This window comes from Onychomys torridus, chromosome 10 (assembly GCF_903995425.1).
Source record: "Onychomys torridus chromosome 10, mOncTor1.1, whole genome shotgun sequence".
Lineage (NCBI taxonomy): Eukaryota > Metazoa > Chordata > Mammalia > Rodentia > Cricetidae > Onychomys > Onychomys torridus.
The window spans coordinates 23510549-23521602 of NC_050452.1; the positions used below are offsets into that span (position 1 = coordinate 23510549).

The 11054-nt window shown below is 49.6% G+C and overlaps 1 protein-coding gene across 1 annotated transcript; it reads right to left on the reverse strand.

Annotated features, from left to right (window-relative positions):
* Positions 1 to 2676: 2676 nt before the first annotated feature.
* Positions 2677 to 6273, reverse strand: Ppia (peptidylprolyl isomerase A). The gene is made up of 5 exons (XM_036201508.1): positions 6139 to 6273; positions 4224 to 4254; positions 4041 to 4129; positions 3221 to 3393; positions 2677 to 3013 (listed from the first exon to the last, which is right to left on the reverse strand). Exons 1-5 carry the CDS (start codon positions 6205 to 6207, stop codon positions 2881 to 2883), a joined length of 495 nt encoding a protein of 164 aa, XP_036057401.1. The 5' UTR covers positions 6208 to 6273; the 3' UTR covers positions 2677 to 2880.
* Between the last annotated feature and the right edge of the window lie 4781 nt (positions 6274 to 11054).

Genomic DNA, 11054 nt, shown 5'->3' on the forward strand with positions numbered 1-11054 from the left:
CTGCAAAGAACAAATGCTCTTAACCGCAGCTCTCTTCAGTCTATCTGCACACTTTTTAAAATAAGAGGGCTGGAGACAGCTCAGTTAAGGTTAAGAGCGTTTGTTGCTCTTGCAGAAGATCCAACTTTGGTTCCTAACACTCGCATCAGGTGGCTCACAATTCCAGGGACCCAACATCCTCTTCTGGCCTCCTGGCGCACCTGCTCTCACAGGTGCATGTACACTCGCACAAATTCTCACAATGAAGGCGCTTTCTGTGCTGTCTACACCATGACCAAAGTCACCATGGGGGGAAAGCTATCAAAGAACACAACACAGAAGGCTGAAGTAGAAATCATGAAGCATTGCTTACTGGTTTGTTCCCATGGCTTGCTCACCTGCCTTTATAGAGCCCAGTCCTACCTGCCTAGGGATTGGCACCACCCACACTGGGCTGAGCCCTCCTCCATGAATATGCCCCACTGACATGCCACAGTCTAATCTGATGGAAGGGCAATTCCTCTATTGAAAGTCCCTTCCTGAAATAGATGAGATCTCCTGAGTAAACTGGTGATGGGGGGGGGGGGGCAAAAGAGGGTAGGGGATGGGGGATAAGAATATAAGGGAGGCCAGGTGATGGTGGCCCACACTTTTAGCCCCAGTACTTGGGAGGCAGGCAGGTGAATCTCTGAGTTCAAGGCCAGCCCGGTGTACAAAGTGAGTTCCAGGACAGCCTGGACTATTACACAGAGAAACCCTGTCTTGAAAAACCAAAACCAAAAAAAGAAAGAAAATCATAAGGGAATGGAATGGTTGAATGGGAACAAGGATGGAGTGGGAAAGGGGGAAGGAGATATCTTGATAGAGGAAGACTTCATGGGGACAGGGAGACACCTGGTGCTAGGGAAATTCCCAGGAATCCGCCCCAGCTTAGACTACTAGCAATAGTAGCTGAGCTGGCCTACACAGGTAATCAGATTGATGAATACCCTGTCATCATAGAGCCTTCATCCAGTAACTGATGGAAGCAGATGTAGAGATGGACAGCCAAGCACCAGGAGTCCAGTGAAGAGGGATATGAGCAGGGTGTGTGTGTGTGTGTGTGTGTGTGTGTGTGTGCGTGTGTGTGATCATGATGAAGAAACCTAGAGACAATCGATCGAAACAAGCCAGTAGGAACTCATTTAGACCAATAGCTGTGGAGCCTGCATGGGTTCCACACTAGACACTCTGCATAATCAAGACAGTTGTGTAGCTTGATCTGCTCCCCACCTCCACCCCCAGTAGGATCAGGACCCATCCCTGGTGCATGAGGTGGCTTTTTGGAGCCAACTACCTATGGGCACAGCCTGAATGTACCAGGCTCTGCTGACTCACCATGGGAGGCTTTCCCCTTTTGGAGGGGATGGGAGGTGGGTTGGAGAGTGAGAGAGATCTGTGGTTGGTATGTAAAATGAATTAAAAAATAAAAATTTTTTAAAAAGTTCCTTCCCAGGTCTGTGTAGATTGGTATCAAGCTGACAAGAACTGACAGTCCATTCTAGTTATGTGATTCTGTTGTTGAAAGGGACATGTTTAACACTCTTAATCCCAATTACATGTAAATCACATCTAAATATCATTTTAAAGACATTTTAAGAATATAGCTGGGTGGTGGTGGTGCACTCCTTTAATCCCAGCACTGGGGAGGCAGAGGCAGGCAGATCTCTGTGAGTTTGAGGCCAGCCTAGGCTACCAAGTTCAGTTCCAGGAAAGGCGCAAAGCTACACATAGAAACCCTGTCTCGAAAAACCAAACCAAACCAATATAGGTAATATTAAATATTGGGAGTGGTAAGTCGGTGCGTAAAAACTACTTGCCACAAAGCCTGAGGACCTGATGAGATGAAGCCCTGTGAAACTATGGTCCAAAGATCCAAATCCTGAAACTTGTCCTAAAACCTCCACCATATATCCCCATCCCACACAGAATAAATACAAACTAAAAAGCATTTAAGAACTGGATGGATGGCTCAGCACTTGCAAAGGATGAGAGTTCAATTCTCAATAACCCCATCAGGTGGCTTACAGCCCATCTGTAACTCCCACTCCAGAGGTCTGAAGCCTCCAGACTACACACACACACACACACACACACACACACAAGCAAGCACACCCATAGCTTCTGAACTTGAGTGTTTTACCTAGATGTAAGCATGTTTGTGAACCAGGTAGCCTGAGACCAGAGGCTTTACTGGGCAGAGCTCAACTTTGGCCTCCCATCTTACATGGGTTTCCAGATTAACTCAGGCTTGGACTCCATTCCACTCCAACTCTTCTTCCGTCGCCTCTGGGAGAATACCATCTGGAGCTCAAAGATGGCTTAGCTGGTAAAGGTTAGGACCCAGACTCCAAACTTATTTTGACACATACATACACATAGAGCAGTCCCCACAAACACGAACCTCCCACAGCAGTTCAGACTTATCTACCCAGTCGGAGTCCTGGTTTTTACCATACCCCTATCTTGGGATATTCAGCAGCAGTTGAGACCTTTTGAGTTGCCAAGTGGTGGTGCCAGCAGATTAAGAGAAGCAGAGACAGGAGGTTGAGCCAGCCTGACCTACAACAAAAGCCTTCGGAAGTGCTGTTAGCTTCAGTCAAGTAACCTAACCAATTCTTAGAGACTTCTATGAACACCTCAAAACAAACAAGGACAAACGGTTCTTACTTAGTTTTTATTCATAATCATAAACTTAACTCTGCAATCCAGCTAGACTTGGAGGGGAATGAGGAGAATATGGAACCCAGAGAACTTCAGTGAGAGCAGATTACAGGGTACTGCGAGCAGATGGGGTGGGGGTGCTCTCCTGAGCTACAGAAGGAATGGTCTGGTGGGTAAGAAGCCCGCAAGTCGAAAGAGTTAGAGTTGTCCACAGTCGGAAATGGTGATCTTCTTGCTGGTCTTGCCATTCCTGGACCCAAAGCGCTCCATGGCTTCCACGATGTTCATGCCTTCTTTCACCTTCCCGAAGACCACGTGTTTGCCATCCAGCCTGTAGAAGAATGACCATCATCAGCAACCAGTGGAAGACAGCACACTAGACAACTGCTACAAAACAACCCGAGACTAATACATGCACACATACAATCAGCACTCTTGCAGACTCCATCTCCACTAAGAGATGGGATAAAGAAACACCACACGCGAGTCCCTCAGCAGGGTTGTGCTCTCTCAAACACACACTCACTGTGTTTCTTACCACTCAGTCTTGGCGGTGCAGATGAAAAACTGGGAACCATTGGTGTTTGGTCCAGCATTTGCCATGGACAAGATGCCGGGACCTGTGTGCTTCAGGACGAAGTTCTCATCCTCAAATTTCTCTCCATAGATGGATCTGCCGCCAGTGCCATTATGGCGTGTGAAGTCACCACCCTGTGACATCAGACAGAAATCTATCACTTCAGGAATGTTAACTGAAAAGTCTACAAGGTACAGCCTTTACAAATTTCTAAGTTTTGTTGTGTGCATACAAGCCACAGGATCTCAACTGCTGTTCTGCAAGGGTCAACCATCTTTTGTTTTAGACAAAGTCAAGGCTCATTGGCCTGGGGCTCAAAGTTTTGATTAGGCTAGTTGACAGCTCATCAGTGTCACCACACCCAGCTTTTACAGGTACTCTGGGACTCAGGTACTCAAGTTTTGGGATCCTTGTGTGGCAAGCACTTCACAGGGCTCATCCTAGTCCAAGGTACAGATTCTAGAAGGTTGGTGTGTAGGACATCTGGAATCCCAGAACACGGGAAGAGGCCAGAACAAAAACCTGTGCTGGGGCCAAAGAGATGGCTCAGTGAGTAAAAGGAATCAGCCATTAGGCTGGAAGACCTGATTCAATGCCCAGGACATACAAGGCGGATGGAGAACTGACCTGTACTTGTACACTACGTTATGCCCACATACACAAGGAAAAACGAGGTTAACTGGAAACGAAATGGTATACTACTAGCTCAGGTAAAGTGCAACTGAAGCATCGTTCTGGCTCAATCTCAAACTAAGGAACTAAAAATTCAGTCCATTCATACCTGGCACATAAATCCTGGAATAATCCTGTGAAAGGAGGAACCCTTATATCCAAAGCCTTTCTCTCCAGTGCTCAGCGCGCGGAAGTTTTCTGTTAGAAATAAAAACAGAGTATGTACACATACATTTTCTCTTTAAAATTATTTTATCTGTGAAATGTGTTAAATTTAGTAAATTAAACCAACCTGCTGTCTTTGGAACTTTGTCTGCAAATAACTGCAAGGAAAAAGACAGCTAATTAATACACAGGTCAATATTCTCATGCTTAATGCCCTTAGCTTTAGGGATTTGTACACCACAAATTTGTTTTCTCACTGGGAGAAAACTACTTCAGTAATAATCTTCAAATCCCAGTAAGAATCACTCTTAAAAGCTTTAAGGGTTGGGTTGAGAAACATGAGAACCAAAACCATGCCAAAAATCTGGAACTGGTCATGACTTAGAAATAGTGACAAACTCCTTAAATGTGTGACTCAAGAGCTTTTAATACATCACAGCTACTTCTGAACAGACTTCAGGCTTCTCAAATGTACATCACCTCCCCTAACTTCATGCTGGAGCCTACAATCAAAATTCTGAAAGAAAGCACGGCCACACAATGCACTATCAGGTAAATAAGCTGTGTTAGACACTGGCAATGAAAATGCTACCACCTTCAACCCGTCACGGCATAGCTCTTAAGTATCAGGGAAGTGGTTGTCTTGGTAGCTAGGTCCCTTACCTACTAGTAGGTGCTTTGAACCTTTCCTCAATGTTTACAAGCCCTTTCATAGCTAGTTGAAAACCACGGATTCTTTTTCAACTAAGATGACAGTAAACCAGTTGTAACATCTGCATCCTTAGAGGAATGGATTTGTTTTAAATATATGGGTTCTTTGAAAATGTTTGAACTCCTTTCCCCAGAGCTTTGCAAGCCCACATTTCTTTTATCCCAAGTACTACTTCAAAGCCCTGCTTGGCAGCTCCATCTCCATCGTCACCTACCTAACTGCATGTCTTGTCTCATTTCCATTAAGCTTTGGCTAACCTGATACTAACCTGCTGCCCAGCACTAGGCTTAGGCCAAGTTTCCACAGGAGCCCTTGTCAATTATCAGCTCTGGCTACAGATAAAACTCTGGCTGAGGACTATGTACCTACTGTGTGCCGCACCGTACTAGTTTTGGAGGAGAAGTTTACTACGACAGACACTAAGCAACATTCTATTTCTCTATGGCCTCAGGCCTGGTACTGGGGTTAACGAGAATATAAGACTTAATGTATAATAAAAGAAACACACTAACTGCTTAGGATACTAATTACTATCTGTCCTTTGGGCAGCCATTTAACACCTCCAAAACCAATTAGGGTAACTAACCACTGGCAATCCCCCTTGGTCAACACCAGCCTGCAGCGTGGCCAGTCCGAACACGCCTGTTCCACAGAGGGCAATCGGGAGGGGTTGCAGAGCGCCTCCCCCGCTGCGCCATCACTGCGACGGGAGGCGGTGCTTGGGCACCAGCGAGGGCCAGGCCTTTCCCGTTTCCGCTCGAGGGGTGGGGGCGGCATGCCCAAGTCGAGCACACCCTATTAGCAAACCCCATCCACCCAGCAGGAGCCGCCAGATCTACCGGGGACTCCCGAGCACGTACCGGCTCATCGAGCCTTCGTCCTTGAGACCTGGGGCAGGGTCCCTGCCCAGATCGCACCGAGAGGCGGCGGCTCGGGGAAGGTGGCGGGCAGGAGGCCCGCGGGTCGGCCGCGCCGCAGCACAGCAGGCCGGGGCCCAACGGCTCCGGGACGGGAGAGGCGCGCCGAGCACGTGCGCCGGGCCGCGCAGGGCCCCACAGGGCGCAGCCACGTGCGCCAGCGCGCAGGCCGGGCCCGGCGGGCGGGCGGCGGAAGGGGCCGCCCCCTCCCCCCCAACGGCCGCGCCCCGCCCGGCTTTGTCCGCCGCCCGCCCGGCCTCCCCGCGCCTCGCCGGCCTCCCAAAATGGCCCCTCGTCAGGAAATGGCGCCGCCGCCCGCGCCCGCTCCTCCGGAGGGTGGGCCAGCGCCCCGGGGCCGCCTCCCACCCCACCGCTCCCAGGACCCCACCCTGGAGCGCCACCGCCCACCCGACCTCGAAGGAGACGCGGCCCAAGGGCTCGCCATCGGCCGTGATGTCGAAGAACACGGTGGGGTTGACCATGGCTGCAGCAAGCGGCGACAGGGGACAGCGGCGTCTGCAAAGCGGCACGAGCCTGGCCGCCCCGCTCCTTTTATATCCGGCCTGGGCCCCGCCCACTACCCGGTCGCGCGCCTGGACCTCGATCAATCGCAGTTGCGTCCCCGACGGAGTGACGGCGCGGGCGGCCTATGGGCGCCCGCGGGCGCGAGGTGGGGCGGGGAGGGAGGTGCGCGTGCGCCCTAGCGCGCCGAGGCAGGTTCCCGCCCGCCGGCCCCTTACCGAGTGGTTGCGGCGCGGTCGGTGGGGGGGAGAGTCTGAGGGCAGTTGGGGAGGGTGGCCACGCCATCTGGCTGTCCTTAGGAGCGCGTCGGGGCCTCCCGCCCTCCCCTGGGATGATGCACATCTCCCCATTGCACAGAGGGAGTAACTGAGGCAAACATGGACCTCAAGGTCGAGCGGCCCTTCAAGGTCGGGCGGGGTCCCGCGGCGGGGCCTGCGCTACGGAAATGCGAGCAGGCATCTCTGGGCGGAGGTCCAGGACTGGCATCGGCATCCTGCACTGGCAATCGCTTCCTGCTCGGTTCCTTTGAGCGCCTCCGTTTTCTTAAACTCGGGAACGGACACAAGCAGCCCCCTCATTTGAAAGATTATGAAATACTTTTTAAATGTCCTACTTTCCAAAAATACCTTGCTTTTTCTCCAGGAGGAAGCTGTTTAAACAGGATCCTGGCCAGATTCTACCTGCTATTATTTTCTTCCCCACCCCACCCACCTCACAACAAGGTCCTGGGTCTTTCACGTTTCATCATGAGGCCTAAGGTGTACACTCAATACAAACGCTTCGAAACATGGTGACACATGCCTGTAATCCCATCTCCAGGTAGGCAGAGGATCATTGAGTTCCAGAGAGCCTGAACTGTAAGTGTGGGACCCTGCCTCAAAAACAAAAGAACAAGAAAGCATGAATACGGGAGAGTCAGTGCTGTGGAGATCTTCAGTAGCTCACCAGCAGTCTGTGGAGCTGGCCTCAAGCTGCAAGGCCTTAGACACAGAACCTCAGGAATGTGGTCTGGCCGTGCCTTATTTGGATGAATCAGACCGAAAGCACATTCGGTTGAACTACAAAGAGTCCTGATCTGCCGAGCTGGAGATTTCTGTACCAGTGTAGCGTTAATTCATAGAGCATCCTGTAAAGGTGCTCTTCTCAAAAACGTCTCTGATGGTAAAGCACTTGCTGTGCAAACACGAGGAGCTGCCTCTGGATCCGCAGCACCTATGCAAAGGCCGGGCCAGTGGAAGGAAGGGCTCTGTAAGTGGAGGGAGGGGAGACTGGCTGGCCAACCAGTCCCAGCCAAAACTGGACTCCTAGTACGGCAAGACCCTCCCTCCCTCAGAAAGCAGGTGGAAAAGGGGTTGGGGAGATGGGTCAATAGTTAAGGGTACTTGTCATCTCACAGGTTCATTGCCTCCTTTTTAACTCACTGGTTGCTTCTGTTATAGAGTTTTAGGGGTTCTTTACATTTTCTGGGTTTAATTTTTTTTTTCTTTTTCCTTTCTTTTTTTTTCTTTTTGGAGCTGAGGATCAAACCCAGGGCCTTGTGCTTGCCAGGCAAGTGCTCTACCACTGAGCTAAATCCCTAGCCCCTGGGTTTAATTTTTTAGCACACAGGTAATTTGCTGGCCCTATGTTCCCCACTGAGAAAGCTGTCTTCTGCCAGCATGTTGTCCCTGTTATGGTAGATCTTATCCTCAAACCGTGGGCCACGATAAATCCTTCCTTACTGTATGTTGCTCTTTAAAAATTATTTTTAAATTTTTTATTTGATGGGCATGGTGGAACACACCTTTAATCCCAGCACTAGGGAGGCAGAGGCAGAGGCAGGCAGATCTCTTTGAGTTTGAAGCTAGCCTGGTCTATAGAGTGAGTTCCAGGACAGCCAGGGCTATGTAGAAAGGACCCTGTCTTTTTTTTTCCCCCGGGAAACAGGGTTTCTCTGTGTAGCTTTGGAGCCTTTCCTGGAACTCACTCTGTAGCCCAGGCTGGCCTTGAACTCAGATCCACCAGGCTCTGCCTCCTGAGTGCTGGGATTAAAGGTGTGTGCCACCACAGCCTGGCAAGACCCTGTCTTTTTTTTTTTTAGCTGAGGATCGAACCCAGGGCCTTATGCTTGCTAGGCAAGTGCTCTACCACTGAGCTAAATCCCCAACCCAACCCTGTCTTAATAAACAAAAATAAATAAAAATAAAGAGTACACAGGTTGAAACTGGAATGTAGCTCAGTTGGTAGCATGCTTGCTCCTGGTATGTACAAAGCCCTGGGTTTCACCCCAGCTGCTCATACAGGAAGCATGATCACACACACTCCAGTATGTGTGAGGCAGGAGGGTCAGGAGTTTAAGGTGATCCTGGCCTGTAGCTGGTTAGACTGTGAGACTACGTCTTAAGAAAAAAGAGTGCACAGGCGTGTCCATGGAGCCATATCTCACATTCAACTGCAGAATAATCCACTCTGAGCCCTAATGTGCAGGCTGGATCTTACCACCAAATGTAAGGCGGATATTTCCCAAGAGGCTTGGTTCTCCAGGCCCTGGGGTAATTGACAAAGCCTCAGCAGTACTGTCTTAACCTCAGGCTGAAGGAGCTGCAGGAGGCAGAGGCAGAAGGGGAAACAGGCAAGGAAGATTCAGTCTTCCACTCAGCAACAGCTGTATCGTGTGCGGGCCTGGAGCAAAATGAAATGGGAAGTCTTCATTCAAAGACTCACGTTTTCAAGATGGTGACAGTATCACAGGGCCCTTCTAAGCACATCCAAGGGTGGTGGTACAGGGCACACTCCGGTGACTCTGACCTTGCCATTAACCTTGGGAATAGGTTGTCCCTGGGGGCCAGGCATGGGAGTTTGCATCCACCCATTTTTTTTTCTTCAAGAGTCACCATGAAGAGCTTTTTAGAAAGATGAGAGAGTAGACCAGAGAACCAGAAGCTTCCGTGTCCCAGATGTTGTTCAGGACCCGCTAGAGTCAGCCAGTGGAGCAGTCTCAAGAGAAACCCAATATCACAACACACACATATGCACACATGCGGGAACACACCTGTGTACATGCAATGTGTTTGCAGAGGACAAAAGAGAATGTCCTTCCCCTGAAGTTGAAGTTATAGGCAGTTGTGAGCCACCTGATTTAAGTGCTAAGAACTGAACTCCAGTCCTCTAGAAGAGAAGGAAGCATTCTCTTTTTGTTTTTGTTTTTGAGACAGGGTTTCTCTGTGCAGATCTGGCTGTCCTGGAACTTACTCTGTAGCCCAGGCTGCCCTCGAACTCACAGAGATCTGCCTGCCTCTGCCTCCCAACTGCTGGAATTGAAGGCATATATTCTTAACCACTGAGGTATCACTCCAGCTCCAACCTTGAACTTCCAATGTTCCAGCCTTCACTTCCTATGCTAAGATTAGGGCCAGCAAGACGGCTCAGCAGGTAAAGAAAGGTACTTGCCATACAAGTCCTTGGACCCATGTAAACAGCCCGAGGAAGTGGCTCACATCTGTGATCCCAGCACTCTGAAGGTGAGGTGGGAAGCAGAGAAGGAAATTGACAGAAGTCTTAGTAAGCCAGCAGCACATACTAAGAGACCTTGCCTGGGGCTGGAGAGATGGCTCAGAAGTTAAGCTGCTCTTCCAGAGATCCTGGGTTCAATTCCCAGCAACCACATGGTGGCTCACAACCATCTATAATAGGATCTGATGCTCTCTTCTAGCATACAGCTGTACATACATGCAGAGCACTCATACATAAAATATAAATAAATTTTTAAAAAGGACCTTGCCTCAAAGCAAGATGGATGCCAGAGAGATGTTCAGAGAGGAGAGGCACTGGCCACCAAGCCTGATGACTTGAGTTTGATCCCTGGGACCCACATGTAGAAGGAAAGGTCAGACTCCCACAAATTGTCCTCTGACCTCCACATACACAAGTATTTTTTTTTTTAAATTGCAAAAAGGTTTTCTTTAAGTTCCACGTGTGCCCCTACATACATATAGATAGATAATTGTAAACACACAAGTGAAAAATGTGAACACAGAGAAATAAATGTGTTCTCCACACAAATAAATGAATAAACCTGAGTGCTAGGATTATAGGTATGAGCCACCATACCCAGTTTATACAGTGCTGGGACTTGAATCCAGGGCTTCATGCGTGCTGGGCAAACAGTCTAGCAACAGAGCTACATCCCCAGCCCAACTCAAGGTTCTCCTAGTAAGAACCTGGGTCACAGGATACTTCTGTTTAATTCTGAAGAAACTATTGTGACACTCTCCCAACAATTCATTAGGGTTCTGATTTCTCCATATCTTGAGCAATACTTATTATTCTCTCTTGGAAAAGCATGGAAGTTAAGGGATAGCTAGATAGTTCATTGCTTGCTTAGCTTTGAAAGTGAAGGACCCGAACCACACCCAGCCAGATACATCTGCCAGGTAAAGGAGTTCTGTTGGGAACTGGCCAACCTCTCTAACACTGCACTGACTCACATAAGCCTGTGACAGGGCATTTGAGGCTTTCGGAAGGGCACAGGCCCTAGGGCCCATGTGTTATGGGAACAAAGGAACCTGGGAGAACTGCCCTGGGGTTCCCCCAGGGGCTCCACTGACTCCAGATCAGCCATTACCATGGGGCAGGGGAGAAGGACAAACCAGGAAGACAGCACCTTAAATAACTGAAGGCTAGATTTCACAGCCTACTCTACGTGTTCCTCCATGCAGACTAGACGGACGTGACCCTGGTACTGGCAGCCTGCCAGATGAAGCAGATCACAGTTCTGAGACAGAGCTACTCTGTAGTCTGCGGTCTCTACTCTCCGGGGTAGGGGAGA

Excerpts from the sequence above, each read along its gene's own strand:
- Ppia (XM_036201508.1), bottom strand. The coding sequence starts at position 6,207 with ATGGTCAACCCCACCGTGTTCTTCGACATCACGGCCGATGGCGAGCCC. Across the intron at positions 3,394-4,040 it reads TTCCAGGATTTATGTGCCAG|GGTGGTGACTTCACACGCCA; the intron begins GTATGAATGGAC and ends CTGATGTCACAG. Across the intron at positions 3,014-3,220 it reads TGCACCGCCAAGACTGAGTG|GCTGGATGGCAAACACGTGG; the intron begins GTAAGAAACACA and ends ATTCTTCTACAG.